Source organism: Passer montanus, unplaced genomic scaffold (assembly GCF_014805655.1).
Source record: "Passer montanus isolate IOZ18808 unplaced genomic scaffold, ASM1480565v1 scaffold1, whole genome shotgun sequence".
NCBI lineage: Eukaryota > Metazoa > Chordata > Aves > Passeriformes > Passeridae > Passer > Passer montanus.
This window is the reverse complement of record NW_024356504.1, coordinates 14,325,777-14,343,676: the sequence shown is the minus strand read 5'-3', so window position 1 is coordinate 14,343,676 and position 17,900 is coordinate 14,325,777. Positions and strand designations below refer to the sequence as shown.

At 45.4% G+C, this 17,900-nt stretch overlaps 1 protein-coding gene across 1 annotated transcript in view; it reads right to left on the bottom strand.

Annotated features, from left to right (window-relative positions):
• Window positions 1-16,853, bottom strand: part of MARCHF4 (membrane associated ring-CH-type finger 4) — a 98,723-nt gene extending 81,870 nt beyond the window's left edge. Inside the window, exon 1 of the mRNA XM_039701450.1 lies at window positions 14,662-16,853. Coding sequence (XP_039557384.1) covers window positions 14,662-15,039 — 378 coding nt within the window. The 5' untranslated portion in view covers window positions 15,040-16,853. The remainder of the gene's footprint in view (window positions 1-14,661) is intronic.
• Window positions 16,854-17,900: the final 1,047 nt, after the last annotated feature.

Below are 17,900 nucleotides of genomic sequence, written 5' to 3'. Positions count from 1 at the left end.
AATCTGGGGTTTGCTAATTCTGACCTCCTAGGGTAACTCTCATCTGAAGAGGACTGTGTTAGCTGCTCAGCTCCCCACACCTTTTAGTCTAATTCTTTTTCTTTAGCAGAAAGGCAAACCTGGCTCTGCAAAAAGCAGAGGTGCCCTCTCCAAGAACTCATGGAGGCAGGCCATGTAGTTTTCCTCCATATCACAGTGTGCCATTTGCTTAGTGATCTTCTGACATGGCCAGGAAGTTTTCTTCACCACTTGCATTATGCAACAAGGGCTCACTATTGTTTCACAGTCACAGCCCTGACACCCCAGGGTCAGAAAATACTCAAGCCTAAATCAACTTCTGAACCATCTTCATATCTTGGATCTTTCCAGGTCAGCCTGCTTTCATGACCTGATGAACTTACAGCTGACCAGTCAGATGGAAAAATCTTTTTCAGTGGATGGACACAGAACACTGGTAAGTGGATTGAAAAACCACAAGACACAGAGGCCTGATCTGTGAGCCACTGTGATTCAGTACAGTTGTGATACACTGCAAATCACCACACTGCACTGGCCATGCCATGCACACACTACTGGAGAAACAGGAAAGTGAAGATCTCTCACTACAAATGTACCAGTAACAGCAGAGAGCAGCTCTCCCCACCTGGGAGATCTCTTGGCTGGTGTGCTGTGTTCCCAGCCCCGTAGGAAGCTCAGCAGAGTCCTCCAGGAAAGTGCCTCACAGCAGCTTAAACTGCTGCATCTGCTCCACAGCCCAGATGTGCATCATGGCATCAATCTGCCCTCTGCAGGAAAACGTGACCCACAAATGACCATTTAATCTCCTCAATCCAATTTGGCTCAGCCACGTGGCAGCTGCCTTCTCCCACACTGCCACAAGCACACATACAGCCAGTCTGTGCCCAGCGGTGAGCGCTGGGATCAGCACAAGCTGTGGCAGTGCTGGCAGCTGGCTGCTGCCTGGGAATCACACAGAACCTCTGGAGACAGAGAGGCCATGGAATGTGCTAATGGGAACCCGGGACCCTGACCCCCATGGCTCTCTGACCATCTCATGAGAGCCCCAAAGGCTGTGCAGTCCAGAAGCAGAGCAGTGCACTGGAGATACTGATGCCAATGCTGCTGTGCACATTTCAGGAGGGAAGAAAAACAGCTCAAGGCAATGTAGACACAGTGATTTAAAAGGAAACAAGATTAAAGACAGTCACGTGAGTGCAGCTGTGTACCAGCAGTTGTGCCATATGCATTTAGAGGTAGATGGATATCTGGCAAAACTCCTTCTCTCTCCCTTGAAAGGATGTAAATCACAGGAAGGGCTGTTATTCATGCTGCAACTCACCCATGACAGGTGAAGCTGTGTCAGAGAGTACCAAACATTATTGGCCAGGTGTACAGGGCTGTCTGAGAAATGGGACTTGGGGTGAATATTTGTTCCAAACATGTATAGGACATGCCAAAGGAGGGGAATCCTGATGGTTTTCCCTATCTCCATGGATTTGTACAGCATCTTTTTGACTCGTCAATATCTCTGGGATACAAATAGCTTACGGCCTTAGGAGCATCTACATGGGGTAAAGACCTTGGCCTGTACTGATGGTTGTATAAAAATGCAAAACAGTTGTCAGTCAAAGTGAGTTTTGAACTCAAAGTTGTTTCATTTCCAGCTGAGCAAATTTTCTCTTATTTTACAGGATACAGAGAGAACATACTCTCTTGTGCCTAAGCACTGCTCCTCGTCTCTGCAATACAACAGAACAAATAGCCTAATCAAGCCAAATGCAGAGCATGCTGAAAAACTGGGAACATTCACAATGTAGTTAGAGAAGGTGAAAATCTCCCCTGTAGCCTAGCAGGGCTGGTATTGCTGCTCCACTCAGAGCACTTAGGGGCAAAAATTATCCGGTAAGAAAAGACAGAGTTGCATTGCCCTGTTGGAGAGCTGCCACCTGGAGAGGGATGAAGTTATAAAGCCTATGGAAGGAAACACACAAATGGGGCAATGCAGAACTGGGATGCAAAGAAGCAAGGAGCTGATGAATGTCATTAGGCTTTTTTGGTGGCATTGGGATTGCAGAAATGAATGAATGAGTGAATGAATGAATGAGGCTCCATCACGTGCAACAGAACCTTGTGCTGATCAGAGAAGCAGAGCATGTGTTTTCCAGCTTTCATCTGTTCCAAGAACATCCCTCTCCATCTTCTGTTTCATCACAGTAACCCAGTCTCAGAGGCCTTCTCACATCCATTACAGGGAAAAATAACTGGATCCAACACAAACAGAAAGCAGAGCCATGCTATGGTAGAAACCTGCTACTTTCAGAGATCACAACTTTTACCCTGCACGTTTCTGATCCTCCTAAACACAGGCAGAGCAGCTCAGTTACACACACAGACGCATTTGTATGCCTTGTGTTTGCAAATAATCTCTGATGTGGAGCTTATTGGAGTACTCCGTGGAAATCTATAAGCCTGTAGCAGCTTCTGCATCCCCTTTGGCTTACTATAGCAATAAGAACTTCTGAAGAGTCCCTGCAGCTTAGTTTGCTTTCCTACTGACAGATGCACTTTGGATGCCTCTGATCAAAGTTCCTCCTCTTATTAAGTTGCAGAGAATTATTTCTGATATTCTCCCTGCCAGTCATGATCACTTAACTACAATCCTTCCCCTGATCACCTGGCTCTCCACTCCAGCTGAGTTTTCCACAGTGATGGAGTGACACATAAGAGTTCTGCAGGCTTGAGAAAGAGCTGCTGCCATCAGCCATCTACCAAAGGTGTTTCTTCAGGTTTTCAAGCAGTCCTAGGTAGGGCTGGATCAACATCCTCCCTTTCTGTCCTGCCTGAAGGGCAAGTCCCACCATTTGGCTGTGTGTGACCACCCTGTTGTGAAGGGCCCTTGAAAGAAACCCACTGAAATAACAGATCCTGGACTGGGGTCAGTGGAGAAGCCTCTAGAACTTTTACTATACAGTTCCCTATGTTTCCTAAATGTACAGTTTTCTGAAATATTCCAGTATTGACTTCAAACTTGCTAGTTTCACTTCTGCTGGCAGATGGATCTTTTTCTTGCCTCTTTGTAAAGAGAATTAAAAGCAAACAAAAAAACAACAGCAGAACCAGAAGTTCTCAAGAGCAATGGAGCCAAACATTGTGTATGTTCTCCCTGAATTGTACCTGGTAGTAAGGCTGCTTTTTTGATGTCTAGTAGGGATGTGCCTCTTATGACAGTTCCCCTCCATGGCATCATGCCCCACTTGGCCACACATTTTCAGGCAACTCATAAGAGCTTAAGAGTTCTGCAGCCCTTTCAAAGGTGGCTGGGTTTGGCAGAGAAGTTTAAACGCCACTGAGTGTATCTTGTGAACTTATAAACAGAACTGACATGGATAAGTACTGATGCTTAGGGAAGCAAGTAAGAAAGAGAATATTTTTTGTTTCTATTAAAACATATCTTGGGACAAGTTTTGAACAGCTTTCCAGGCAAATAAATTGAAGGCAGAAAGCAAAAATAGTCTGTAGAAGAGAGAATTACTGTAAGATTCCAGAAAGCAGCAATTGTAACAGAATGCTTCTGTTTGTTATAAAGAGACTAATGGGTGTTTTGGTAGTAATAAGACAACGTATAATAAATTTCTGCTATATTGCATATTTTTAGAGATTCATAGTTTTTCAAAATCTGTTTCTGTAAAGTTGAAAATCTTAGTTACAGATCTCTTTTTGCTCATCCTTCTGTTCAATTTAAACAAAAATTATTCTTGTTCAATCAAGGTTTTCTACAACCAGTATTTCTGTAAGACTCAGATTTGAACTAGAATCACCTCCTTGAGGTTTAGTGATTATTGGATCAAGAAGTGTCCTGGCTATGACAAAGAGACATAGCTGAACTTTTGCTATTATTAGCAATGTTTGTTCTCATTCTTCAAGGTACAGATGGGCAAGTATTTTCCTTTGGTATTTATCTAACTACCATTACACAAATCTCAGTCCTTGTCCAAATCCACACCGGGAAGTTAGAGCAGACATTTAATCCTTTTTTTTTGCACAGCTACTCCTAAAATCACCGTAAAAGCTCTGGGGAGATCTTACTGCTGTCTTCAGCAACCTCACGGTACAGCAGGAAAGCCAGACTCTTCTCCAAGGTGTCTGGTTACAAGAAACAGATACAATTTGAAACACAAAAAATTATTGTTATAAATCTGAAATACCACACACACATTTTTACCACAAGGGAGATAAATATTAAATCTGGTGTCCAGAGACATGGCTGGAATAATTGTCCTTGGAATTATCCAGCTCTGGATATCTGGAGATCTGATTTGGTCAGGTCTGCTTGAGTAGAAGTTGAACAAGATGATCTGCTGAGGTTCCCTAAAATCCTAAAATATTCTGAGCTTGTGTGAATTTGTTTGACCTGAATTATAACTCAAAATTGTCACCATCATCTGACATTTGCACTGAATGCCTGAGCACACCTTCAAAGAGATGAAGCTCCTATCTGGCATCACCAAGAAAAAGATGAGAGAGGAAATCTCATGAATAGTTGCAGGATGGGAAGGCCAAGAACTCTCCCACAGATTTCACATGTCTGCAAAAAGGGCAAGAAATAAATCATAAGTAGTGGGAAAGGTAAAATCAATGACCCAACATGATCAACTGGGCCAGGTCATGACAGTGTAGCAAACTGGACTTTTTCTATGAAACAGTCCTCACTTCAGGCTATGGGGGCTCTAAAAATGGTTTTCTTAGAAATGATGTAGCCATCCTGTCTATGAAGAAAATTCTCCAGATGTGGGTTAAATGTAGGTGACAGCACTTCTGCTCTCATATGTCAGAGGAGGCTATGAACTGTTTTTTTCCTAACTAGCTGAATCCCATGAGTGTTTTTCCAGGCTAAAAGTTTCTTGCTTTTAATCTGATGTGGAATAAAACTGTCTTCAAACACAGAACTTCTTCCATGAGGGAAATCTTCTCTGCCAGCTACCCAAGGGTTTTTGAAGTTGGTTTCTAAAGATGTGCACAGTACACAGTTCTTTCTGTGACAGAAAAGACAAAAGTTGATATGCAAAGACAGTTTCAGTTCTGTGTTTCCCTAGATTTTCTCCTTGGGCACTGCAACAATTTCCCATTGTTGGAAATCTGAAAATCAAGACGGGGTATTTCTTCTCCAGTCCTTGCACTGCTATTAAGCTTCAAGCAGGAATTTCATTGACGGAACTTATTTCACTGCTATTACAGAGAGGTTCAGACTAGACTAACCCAGTAACTCCCTCTGGCCTTAAATCTTGTAAGAATGCCCACCTTTTCAATGTTAAGGAAATATTGGGGTTTTATGTCCTAAAATGTGAACTCTGTAGGGCAAGAAAAGCCTTTGCTTCACTTCTTGGTGCAATATTTGACATATTGACATACTGTAAAGGTTATCATAGTATTAAAATAAAGAATGGTCAGGAGGCCAGAAGTACTCATAACTCTCCTTCATAACTCTCCTTCTGCCTCTTGTGGAAACCCTCTCTTTAATTACTTAACTGCTATTTCTCTCTGATACAGTATTTTATTATTACCTACTTTTCTTGAATGCCCATCTGATCCGTCTTAATGTTCTTTTAATATCACTTGGAATGGGATAATAATATTCTTGTACTTCTCCAGCACCTTAAGCCCTGACAGGTCCTAGTGTGCTTAACAAGGAGAAAAAGAAAAGGGAAGTGCTTAATTCATCAGACAGTGCAAGGTCATGCAAGACATCAGACAGAGAAGAAGACTGATAAAACTAAAAGCACTGGGGTGTTTGGAGGGGCAGGTTTAGCCCACGGCCCTGTACTTGCAGGAAGTGCAAACCATCCACTGAGCTTTAGTTCAGCACCTGCAGGAAATTGCCAGGGTAGGTGCTGATGTGATGTGGGTGAAGTGCCAGCAGGATTCCTGCAACGCTGACGCTGTGTTATGTCTTCAACAGATCCTTCCACATGGGTTTTTTTTAGCTCTCCCAAACACTGAGAATTGGAGTAAAAAATTACACAGGATCTATCTGGGTAAGGACAGGGAACACTGAAGGATGTGGAGAAGCACATGGAAGTTGTCAGAAAACCACTTCTTTCATCAAGATACCAGTCAAAGAAGTGAGCTTCTTGGTTTTGACTCCACTAAAGCAAGACAATGCCTGTGCTGGGAAATTGGAGAGGGAAGGATCACAGTAATGAAAGCAAGAAATGAGGATCTGAGCAAATGTCTGTGCAGCCCTAGAGAAAGAAAATGAACACAGCATGAGTACACAGCTGGGATATGAGAGAAAATAAGCTCAAGCTGGACGGAGGGTTAATGCCCAAAGTGAGAGTGCTAGCACAAGAAGGTGCTAGCACAAGAAGATGCTAGGAGGAAATGTGAGCCTCCCCATCTATAAAGTGATTGAAGAAGAGGTGGTGTGGGCAACATTTCAAGCACTACTGGCTAGAAGCCTGAATCTGACAGGAAAATCATATTCAGCCTTGCTGAGAGTGGCTTTAATTGGGGCAGAGAGCAGACACCTGAACTGAAGGAATGAGGATCCATTCGCTCTTCCTCCACATGGCTAGAAGTGGGCAGGACCAGCCCCAGCCATAAGTCTTACCTATGGCAGTCATGGGATCCTTAAAGAAAAGCACAGATGCTCCTCCAGCCTTTTTCTTCCAGCTCCCCTCAGGAGGCAAGGCAGAAGAGCTCAAGTCATTAAGGATCTGAAGATTCAACAGAGTTAATGCTTACTGCATCTGCAGACCCTCCTCTAAGGGGCTGCTACTGTAAAAATGGATGCAATTCAGTAAGGCCAAATGCAGCTCCTCCACCAGTGCAGTAATGCCAACTGCACAGAGCCAGGATGGAGGACTGGCCAAGAAGCAGCTCTGAAGGACGTGGAGATCATGAGCTGAGTAACAATCAATAATCATCTGCTGTTCCCTAAATAAATGAATAAATAAAGAGGCCAAACATTAGCCTGGAATGGATGATTTCTGCTACCTGTTACACAGGATTCAAAATCTTTCTGTCTGCTTGGCACTGACAAGGGATTCAGCCAGATAATTGTTTCCGGTGCTTTTATAACAAAATATGGACCATTTGGTAAGGGTAACACCAAGGATGATTAGTAGTCTAGAAAATACATCATAAAAGGAAAGGCACAATTGGGATTGTTTGGCCTAGGGAAGAAGGAGTGTTATGGCTTCAGCTGTCACTTAAACTAGTGAAATCCTGAAAGCATGAATTTTCACTGTATTTACATGCAAATACTGGAAAAAACCTTCAGTTACTCACTTATTGGGGAAAAAGGAAAGGAGAAGAAGAAATGAGTGGCAGCAGGAAAGATGGGTTCTCCAACTATGCCCATCATTAAGAACTGGTTAGACCATGCTCTGTCAGGACTTTGGATGGGTAGGTGTCTTGAGAACCTGGGCACTGCCCCACGCTTGACATGATCAGTTAATAAACAGAGGAGACAAAACTTCCTCAGGGATCCCTTCAAGATACTACTATCCCATCCTCCATGGGGTTTACACAGTCTTCCCCAAGCACAGCCTGGTCCTACGATAAACACGAAGTACTAGAATCCCATCCTCCATGGGGTTTACACAGTCTTCCCCAAGCACAGCCTGGTTCCTAAGATAAACACGAAGTACTAGATGTAGGAATAACCCTTTTTTTCTTTGTATCATTCTCTCAATCTGTATCAGCCCTCACTCCCCACCCAGGGAAGCAAGTTAAACTTGTGTGACTGTTGGGAGCGATGTCACTCATATTCCAAGATGCACAGAGAGGATTCTTGGATTTGATGGTACATAGGCTATAGGAGAACCTGTGCAGATAAAGACAAACAGGATGGGTGAAACCAAGATCTGATGTGTCAATTGGCTTTGGCCAAGAAGAAAAGAAGGAAGAGGAGGTGAGAGAAAACCACACAAGAGTATAAAGAACAAGAAATGACATGACAGAAGATGTGTGAGAATTTCAGTATAGGGGCCTTGTCACTGGAACCAGTCTGCCCACCATGACTGTGCCTTATCTCATCACTTTTCACAGAGGGGCATGGGGACAGTCCATTTATTATCTACATAGGTTTCCAGGTCCTGCTGTTACTTTCTTCACCAGAAGAAAGTCATCACTCATCACTCTCCACTGCCAACAGTGTAATCTCTTCTACTGTAACCAGTGATAAATCAGAAAAGGATAAAAGGTAGGTTGTGAAAAGATGGGGGAAGATAAGAAAGTCTTCAGCATCAAGCAATTCATTTTAGGTAAGCAATTCTGGTTAGCAAAGGAAAAGGAGAAAGATAAAAAGTTAACAAGCTATTCTGTAAGTCTAGTTTCCCATGGAAACCATATCATGATGGGGTTATTCTTTTTTTGTCTAATGGGATACACGTTCCTATTACAGCTGCTGTTCCATCTGAAGCTCTGTCCTCCATGGACTCTACAGTGTGTCTAGCACAGATAATGCTATAATCTCTCCCTCAGCAGGACATTTCTAGCTTTCCTCCTCTTCACCCAGCTAGTTTTCACGAAGCATACAGGAATTTAGTGCCTTTCAGATCTCTATTCTCAGCCAGATGTGGCTGTCATTAGTCAGTAGGTTTAGAGGAGGGCTGATGAGCATAACCTGTAACAGCTAACACCATCACACAGCTTTATTCCTGTGGCAACCAGATAATAAAGGGATGGGATGGTCACAGACATGGACCACTAACAGTGTATTTTATCATCTTACTACAGGCCGAGGAGGAATGGAGACGTGCAGCAGGCACATGGGACACACAGTATCACAGATTTTTGGCACAACCATTCCTGACTTCTGGAATGTTGGCCAGCCTTGAATGGAAAAACACCGATTTGAGCAAAAGGCTGTTACAGAGGAGGCCCTTGCTGGGAATGAATTTTGCTGAAAAGACAACCTAAATACAGTTCAGTTTTGTACGAACAGAGCCCTTCCAGAGGCAAGTGTTGCCTTTGTGGAAATAACAGTGACTCTACAGATACAAACAATGGAGCTACATGCTTTTGCATTGCTTGTTCTGTCACTAACTGACATCAGCCACTGTTAATCACGGCCTGAAATGTATATTTAAGAAACAGTGACACACAGACAAGTTCCTTCATGAAGTCTTTTATACAGGGAAAAGTAAAAGAAAATAAAAACTGCTGCTCAGGCTAGCTGGTAGCACTGAAATAAATGGGTCAGGCATCAGAGTTTCAGCAGGCACAAAAGGTGAAAACCTTGTCTTCCAGAGCAATTAAAAGTCAATGGGATTAGTGGCTTTCACTATTATTTATAGAAACCCCGCTGTGTGCACAACATTATTGAAATACAGGGGTCAGGTCCCTGCTACTGGATGCCTACACTTTTGCTGCTGAAGTTAATGGGAGCTTTGCCAATCAACTCTGTGGCAACAGCAACTAAATCTAAAATAGATGACATCCTGGGCTCCATTCAGTTGATGGCTCAAGCAAAGCTTTTGCCAAAGCCAAAAATGTTCTGCCTGCACAGTACGGATTTCATCCTGGGACAGGTGGAAGAGGAGAGGTAGCTATAGAGGTGTTAAGATTCAAAGATGGGAAGGCAGAGAGATAGACTGAATGTCACAGGAAGCATCCTCTCTTTCTTTCTTTCTTTCTTTCTCCCATAAATTACAATATACAGATTGAAATCTAAATGGCTACATTACAGCATCTCATATTCTTCAGTTTTAGCAGGACTAGCTGTTTTCTAATGAATGATTTTTCCTCCTAACAGCAAAGAAATGAATCCTGTGGGAACACACCTATGAAAGGACATGGATGGAACCCTGCACTGTCATATGATTCAACATGTTTGAAAACAGTGTCCTGATGGTCTATGGTCTAGCCAGTTTGGACAGACTCTGTGAAGCTGCAACATCTATATTTGCAAGTTTTCTGGGCTTTGGACACACTTGTGGTACTGGTTGCACAGTTGTTTCTTCTTCCACTCATTCATTATCATACTTGTGCCCTGAATTCTGACACAGACTGTCTCTTTTCCTCTTTGTCTCACTCTAGTACTTAATTTTCCTCAATCTTGCAACAGTGCAAATCAGAAATCAGGTATCCCAGACACCTCCTCCAATCCTCTGTGCTTCTGAGAGACCAGTCTGTGCACCACCAGTATCTCCTGGCCTCAGCTCATGCCTTCTCTGCAGACCCTTCCATGCAAGGAGCTGATGATGCTTTTTGCTCACGTCTGTACCAGGAAGAGGTTGAGATTCCCACCAGCTATTTCAAGTAACACAGGCTAATGACCAGATGTTCAATGGTACTGACCATTCCCTGAACCTACACAAAGCCCCAAGAATGCGTGTTAGTCCAGGATGAAAAATTTGAGGTCACTTTAATTCTAGACGTCCTGAACATGGCAGGTGCCAACACACTGAAGACATTACCTTACATGAGCACGAAATCCAGAAATGCACCTGCAGGGGTGGATCTCACTGGTCAGGCACAGGAGGCTGGTGAGCTGTGAGGCAAGGCACCAGCTCCAGGGCCCTGCTCCTAGTCAGTCTTACCCTGACCTCTAGATTGGCTTCAGATGTGAAGGATGAACCTTACTTTCAGAAGTGTTATCATTAATTGTGATGACTCTAGGTATTCATAATAATCACATGGCTTTATAATACTTCATTAAACTTTAGCTCTTTTTTGTCCTGCAGCAGGGAGCTCCACAGCCCAGTTACATCTCACATAGAAATGCATGTCTTAATATCCATTTTAAGTTATCTTCCCTTCCAATTTTCTTGAAGGTCTTCATGTTCTCACATTAAGGAGCTGGTGTCCCAAAACTCTAACAGGAAATTTGGTGGGAAGAATAGTCTTCATCCAAGCATTTCTATTGAATACTGAGCTAAGTCCAAGCTACTAGCCTGCAGGTAAGAGTCTACAATCTGTTCTCTCTGATTCTTCATAGCCAACTAAATCTACCACTACTGACTTTTCAAATCTCCATCTTTCCAGCATCTTTCCCCAAAAAGAGAAAAAGAAACGTAGACTGAAAATGATAGGTAAGAAAAGATGTGCACACACTCTAAGTGACAATATAACAAGCAAACCTTAAAACACATGGCTTTCCAAATTATCTGTTTCATTTAAGAATGGTTTTCTATTTATTTTCAGCACAGCTGAAAGCACCACTTCTGAGACCCTAAACTCCACAGCATTGCTAACTCCTTGTGACGTGGGCTAACAGTCCCTAATGCAAAGGGACTTTTCACCCAGTGATCCATGACTTTTACCATGGTAATTCCCAATGACATGCTTTCATCTTGGAACCATACCAAATATGTAAAACATTTGTCAGAGAGGAGCTCATCTTAGTTTCTTTCTCTTGCAGAACATTGTCAGAGATCCAGGAAAGCAGACAAAATTCTACAAACACTAAGCATTAACCAAAACAGAAGAAAATACCCCAGCATTTTTCTTCCTTACTTTCTCCCCAGAGCTTTGCTGCTCAATCCAGGGTCTCAGAATTTGCTGACACAATGGTGCAGGGCGTTCAGTCATTGAAACCTTTGAAAATGCCAAGCAAGTCCTTGAAAGGAAATGCCATTGCCAAGAGCTGAGTTCAGTCCCTCATCTTCAACAATGTTTAGCTCTCATTTTCAATGAAAGCAGCTGCCTTTTTCAACTGTCAGACCTGAGCAGAGTTTGCTCTTCATGCCCTCAAAACATGAGCCCAGATGCTGTGATGCCCCGGTCATCAGATCCACTCTTTTCTTGCCCACATCCCTGGTTTCTCTGGGCTAACACACAAGGATCAGAACAGTTTCATAATAATGAGTTTTCCTCCTTCCTACGGTCCTCAGCACATTTTTATTTTAAATGAAAGAATCAGCTTACCTATAAGAGCCACCAACCAACATGAGGAGCTTAAGATAGAAGCAAATCAGTAGCCTGAAGTATCATGCATGTTGGGCAATCATAAATTTAAAGCAAAAATCCCTACCAATTTTATTTTGCATTAGATACTAAGTAAAACCTACTTGCGAAGCCAGATTACTAAAAAACCTTTTTGGCTGTTGTTTTAGTTGGGATTTTTTTACATCAAAACAGGATTAAAACATCTTTTGGAGACTCACTGTCATTTTATCTGAGTAAATAAGCTTAGAGCGCCTAACAGTCAATTTATAATGAAGGCTTTTGTTCTTGTTACTGTGATGCAGCCCTGTAAATTTGCCCACAGCTGCAGCAAATTCAGATGGTTTTGACAGGTAAATAAAATACTATTTAGATCTGTCATTGTTATTAATTTGCAGAGTAAAGAAATAGCAATTATATTTTGTTTCCAAGCAGATAAATTTTCATCATGATCTTGGCAGGGGTGGTATAGAATTATGTGCATCTATGACTTTTACAGTTGTGAGGGTCCAAAATATGAAGAGTCTTTGGTCAACTCTTGAGCTGTAAAAAAAATGGGAAATAAAGGCTAAACCAGTAATAAACACCATAACAAAAAGGAACAAGGAATGTGGGATTTAGCCCTGTTGGAGTTTTATTGACATAAACACCAAATAAACCAAACTGCAGGTCTTGACATCAGCTGCACCAATTCAGTGCTCAGTTATTCTGAGCTGTACTTCCAGGAAGCTGTGTCAGGATCTGGCTGTGCTTTAAAACCCCACAGTTTGGGCCTCCATAATGACTTGTGCTTTCCAGCTGCTGCAGGGGCAAAAGGTTTCAAATACTTCTCAAGCAATGCTGGTGAACAAAAAATTATTTGTGGAATAAGGTGCTGCTCAAGGATGAGTAGCAAAATACAGCTGCAAATATGTTATTGTATTGGTCAGAAACTGTGAATCAAAAAAGAGAAATCCTGCTGAAAACCCTATGAGATGCCAGTCATATCTGCTCAGCTCCTCACTCAGGTAGGCTGGCAGATGGTCAGCAAACAGTCTCACTTTTACAATGCAACCTACACTGGTTTTCAGAGTGAAAATTAGGATCAATTATTTTCAAGAATTAATGTCCTCCAAGGAAGCAAGCTACCTTTTAATTCTGCTTAGCCTCTATTTGCTCTGACACGTAAGCCAATCTTGCAGGTGCCTACGTCTTGTGTACACAGGCAGAATGGCAAGCCAGGGAAGAGTACTAGAAATGTGGAATAATGCAAATTCCCAGGAAGCAAATTGCATAGCTTTCAACTTTTAGAAGAGATGGGAACAAGACAAGCAAGAGAAGAAGATGTACAGTATCTCCAAAAAAGGATTATTTCTTCCACTCCCATCTGAAACCCTATGACTGAACACTGTGTTTCACAGCTATCTACCAGCTGCATAAACCATCGGAGAAGGCTACAGTCCATTGAGCACTGAGCTGTGACCTGTGGAACCCTTGGTATGACACACCCCGCAGGACTGTGGATATTGGGATCGGTTGGCGGCAGACCCTGTTTCTCCCAAGCAAGAATGGAAGCCCATTCCCCACTTTCCAGCATCCATCACCACCAACCTCAAACCGACATAAGGGAAGGCACAATCACTGCATTACAGATGTAGGCAACTTTGGGAAAGGCAGGACGTGTGCCAGAGCATGGCCACTTTCAAATGAGAACTGGCTTTCTCCTCAGCAGAGCACACAGGTCCATGAAAGGGAAAGAACATCTGGGGTAAAACCCATTGTGCATAAGATTTCAACGTATCACCTTATATGCCAGAATCTGTGCCCAAAATGGAAACAGTCAGGTTGAACTTTGCAACCCTTTTTCATACAAGGATCCCCTATTACGACAAGTAATGGAATTATCCTGAGTAATAATGGTTATCTGCACACATGGGCTTGATCCCACAAGCACAGGTCTGCAGCCTTCCTTGCACCTGCAAGCTGTGTTATGTTAGGTACAAATGTTGCTGGGTACATCACTGTAAGGAAGCTGCCAGCCTGAAAATACATTAGATGCTTTTAATTGTCATTAACTATGGAGCATAATGCTCCAGGGTGGCATCTTATATTCTAGCATAGTTGCTTTTGTTTCATTCTCCTGTGTGGTGGAGGGAAACTTCACTGGCCTAACCTCAGTCTGTACCACAGAGCATCTCAAGGCTGCAGTTTCAGCAGGTACAATCGTAGCCAGCCGTGTTTCTCCTGCAGATTGTGCAACTGGGAGCACGGGAGCAGTGGAGCACCTGCACAGTTCCTATTAGCCATCCCCTGGGAAACACCAAAGTGGGGTTGTCTTGTGCCACGTGTTTTGTACAGACTGAAGCTGTATTTTTAAAAGCAAAGAGCACATTAAACTCCTCCTTTGCATCACTTTTGGAATCATTGCGACTGGGTACCCACAAAGCACGGAACAGCCTCCCTTGCTCCATGAAGGTGCCAGCACGTCCCTCCTCCATGCCACGGCTGCACGGCTCTCAGGCTGGGCATGAGTGCCCGGGGCAAGGCTGCCGGGAAGCAGAAAATGACGGAGCACGCCTCCACCCCACACCTCCCTGGGAAACTCCACCGAGGTGCGAAATCTGGAGCCCGAGGCCTGGGCAGAAGGCAGAGCCCCTCTGGGTTTGGGGTGCTGTTCCGGCCAACAGGGACAGCCCCTCAAGCAGCAGGCCCCGGGTCCCTCAGGCCGGAGCATCGCTGCCACCGGGCCCGTCGCGGGCCTCACCCCGGCGCCCACCGCCCGCGGCCGCTCACCTGCTCGGGCCCCTGGAAGCAGATCCTGCAGAGCGGGGTGCGGATGCCGCTGTCGACACTGCTGCCCAGCGAGTAGCGGTCCTCGGCCTTGCCCTTGCCGAAGTCATCCGAGGAGGTGCTGCTGGGCAGCGAGGCGGGCGGCTCCCCGGCGGGGCTGCCCCACTCCTCGGCCGCCTCTGCGCCGCCGGGCATGGGGAGCGGCGGCGGCGGGGAGGGCGGCGGCGGCGCGGGGGGTCTCCGCAGCAGGAAGACCTTCAGGTCATTGAAGAGCATGCGGCAGCGGCACTTGAGGAGGCCTTGGTTTCGCAACATCTGTCTCGGACGGAGGAGCCCGCAGCAGCAGTAGCAGAAAATGCCCGCGCCGGGTGGTATTAACATGTGCCTTTCCTTGGCAGGCGGGCACGGGGGAAAGAAAAGGGCAGGAGCCGGGCGCCCCGCGGCCGGGGGGCTCCGCGGCGGCCGCAGTGCCGGGGGGGCTGCGCTGGCCGCCGGGGAACGCTCAAAAGCAGAGCCGGAGGGCGAGGGGGCGAAGTCCCCGGCAGCCCGCTGCAACCCGGCGGGGACGGCAATTGGAAAAAAAATCCACGCCAGGAAAAAAAGCGACTCTGTGCTGCCGAGGGATCCTTTCCCCCCTCCACAAGTTTGCTTAGAAATCAGCGGGAGGAGGAAATAAATCTCCCACGCCCGAGGGTCCAGGGGCGCAGGCGGCGGTCTCGGGAGAAAGCCCCCGATCAGCTCTCGCAACTCCTAAGCCTGTAAAAAAGAAGGGTCCACGTCTCCGGTGGGTGTGGGGAGGAGAGAGAATATGGTTCTCTCGACAGTATTTGGCATCTCAAGTAATTTTCCTTTTTCTTCTATTTTATAATAATATTTTTTTCAATTAAAAAATAAAACCCTATCACACGAATCCCGGTGTGCATCCAGACAAAATAGCAGCTGGTCTGGCTATCAAAATGCAAAATTGGTAGCTGTTGTTATTATCAAAATTGCCTCTTTGACAAAAAAGACCTTCACATTGTTTGTGGGAAAACACCCTACGTTTTCAACACTGTGCTCCCAGGTGGCTTCAGATTTTACCGTTGCCTTTAAAAGATTTAATTGTAAATATTAAAAGTCCAGAAAGAAATAATTAGCATTCAATGAGCTTAATCCCAGATGTACTGAGATAAATATATTTATATATATATATATAATATATATATCATATATATTTTATATATATTTATATATTCTGACCTTCTCTATTCCAGCAGCTGTCTGGACCACACGCACCAAAAAAAAAAAAAGAAAAAAAAAGAAGAAAAATCAGGGCGAAATTGATGAGGGAAGGCGGCTGTATTATTCCCTAAGCTGTTACCATCCTGGACCAAAAACCCACGTCGAAATCGGATCTATTCTTCGCATGTAATTGACCGGGGAAACGTGGATCTTACATGGTCACGTTTCCTTTCCTCCTTTCGCAAAACAGGAACGTCATCAAACGCATTGGCAGCTTGTACAGACCATTGTGGATGGCGAGGCGGTCAGGGCTCTATCAGCAATTGCAGGGACCTCCTTTTGATGCATTGGACGAGGCTCCTTCTTTCTCTCCTCCACCGTCCCCACCTTCATTTTCCTCCTCTTCTGTCCTCCTCCTGCTCTCACTGTTGCTCTCTCTCACAGGCATTGACATTCAACCATCGCAAGTCTGTCGCACTCTCGCTGGCAGGGGAAAAAAATCGGAGCAGATAATTCTCTTCTTCCTCCTAAAAGGCTCGGATGGAGCACAATGCGCCAGACACATGGGGCAGCATGGCTTATTTTTCGTGCGGTTCCTACCGCTTTGGCAACATCGAGCTGGTGTGTGCGTGTGTGCCTTCCTCCCTCAGCAGCAGCCTCCTCTCCGCTCTCCCATCCGGCTTGCCGTGATGATGTTGCTGTTGCTATCTCCCTTGGATGCAATGGGGAAGGCAGATTGTTTGCAGTGCGAGCGGGGATTTGCAGGAAGGGAGGGGTGGGACGTGGCCGCGCTCTTCTTCCTCCCCCAGCTTGAGGAAAAAAAAAATAAAATAAAAAAAGAAGAGCGAGAAAGAAGAAGCAAAAAGGCGGGGTGAGAGGGGGAGAATCAAAGCGAGGAATGGAGCCCTTCCCAACCTTTGATGCCCCGAGCTGCCGGCTGCCTGCGAGAGCCCACGCCGGGGAGGAAGGGAGGAGGGGCGGGGAAGGGGCTGGGCGGGCGCTGCGGCTTCAGCACCACGGGGCGCGGACAGCTCCGCCGGGCGGGGCGGCGCGGGCTCCGCCGAGCCCCGCGGCAGCCCCGCCGAGCTCCGCACCGGCCCCGCACCGGCTCCACCGAGCCCCGCACCGGCCCCGCCGAGCCCGGCCCTGCGGGACGCGGCCCCGCCGCCAAGGGGCACCCGGAAGGCGGCGAAGCCTCCGCGCCCCGGCGTGTTCCAGGCGGGTTTCCACCTCCCACCGGCCGCTGTGACACACGGGAACTTCCAGGGGCAGGAGGCAGAGGCCGCGGGTGCGGCGATGTCTCAGGCAGTGGTGCGGGTTTTACAGGTTCCCAGCAGGAAGCTGAAACCCCACCAACAAACTTTTCCCTAGCAGATTAATTTGTTGCAGAGGTTTTCACGGTCTAATAGCTATGATATCATTATTACATTTTACTCCAGCAGCGTTTTTTTGCTGATAGATTTGTTTTGTTTCAGTAGCATGTATTTCAGTAGAAATATGGGTTCCTTGTAGCCCAATGGAGGGTAAATATAACTGAACACTATTGCTTAATTAGAGTTTTGCTGCAAGTAATGAATGAATGCCAAGGCCAATAGTTTTTACTCTCTCAGCCTGTTTGAAAATTTTAAGTAGCAGCTGCTGTTGGCCATTAGCTTTTCTCTGCAATCATCAGCAGAAGTGGCTTTCCCCACCCCATCCTGTTATGTGCGTCCATGCAGGCCCATGCAGCCTCTGAATGCTAGGGGAAACTTAGGTCTCCACTGGACCTTGGTATTTGCCATTGCAGCTGGAACAGCTGACAAAGGTGCTGAGTTTGATGCAGACCAAAAGTATTATTGATACAGTCCATGCAATGTGGCTAATGTCAGTGGAATGTCTCAGCTCAGGGACCAGTGAATACCTGCAAGACGGGACGCACCTCATGGTGCCTGGGTCTGACATCATGTCAGTGCCATTGAAATTTTATTTAGTTTGGTTTCTTTCTTAAATTTCTCCTTGAGGAGGCCATTGCCTGCACCAAT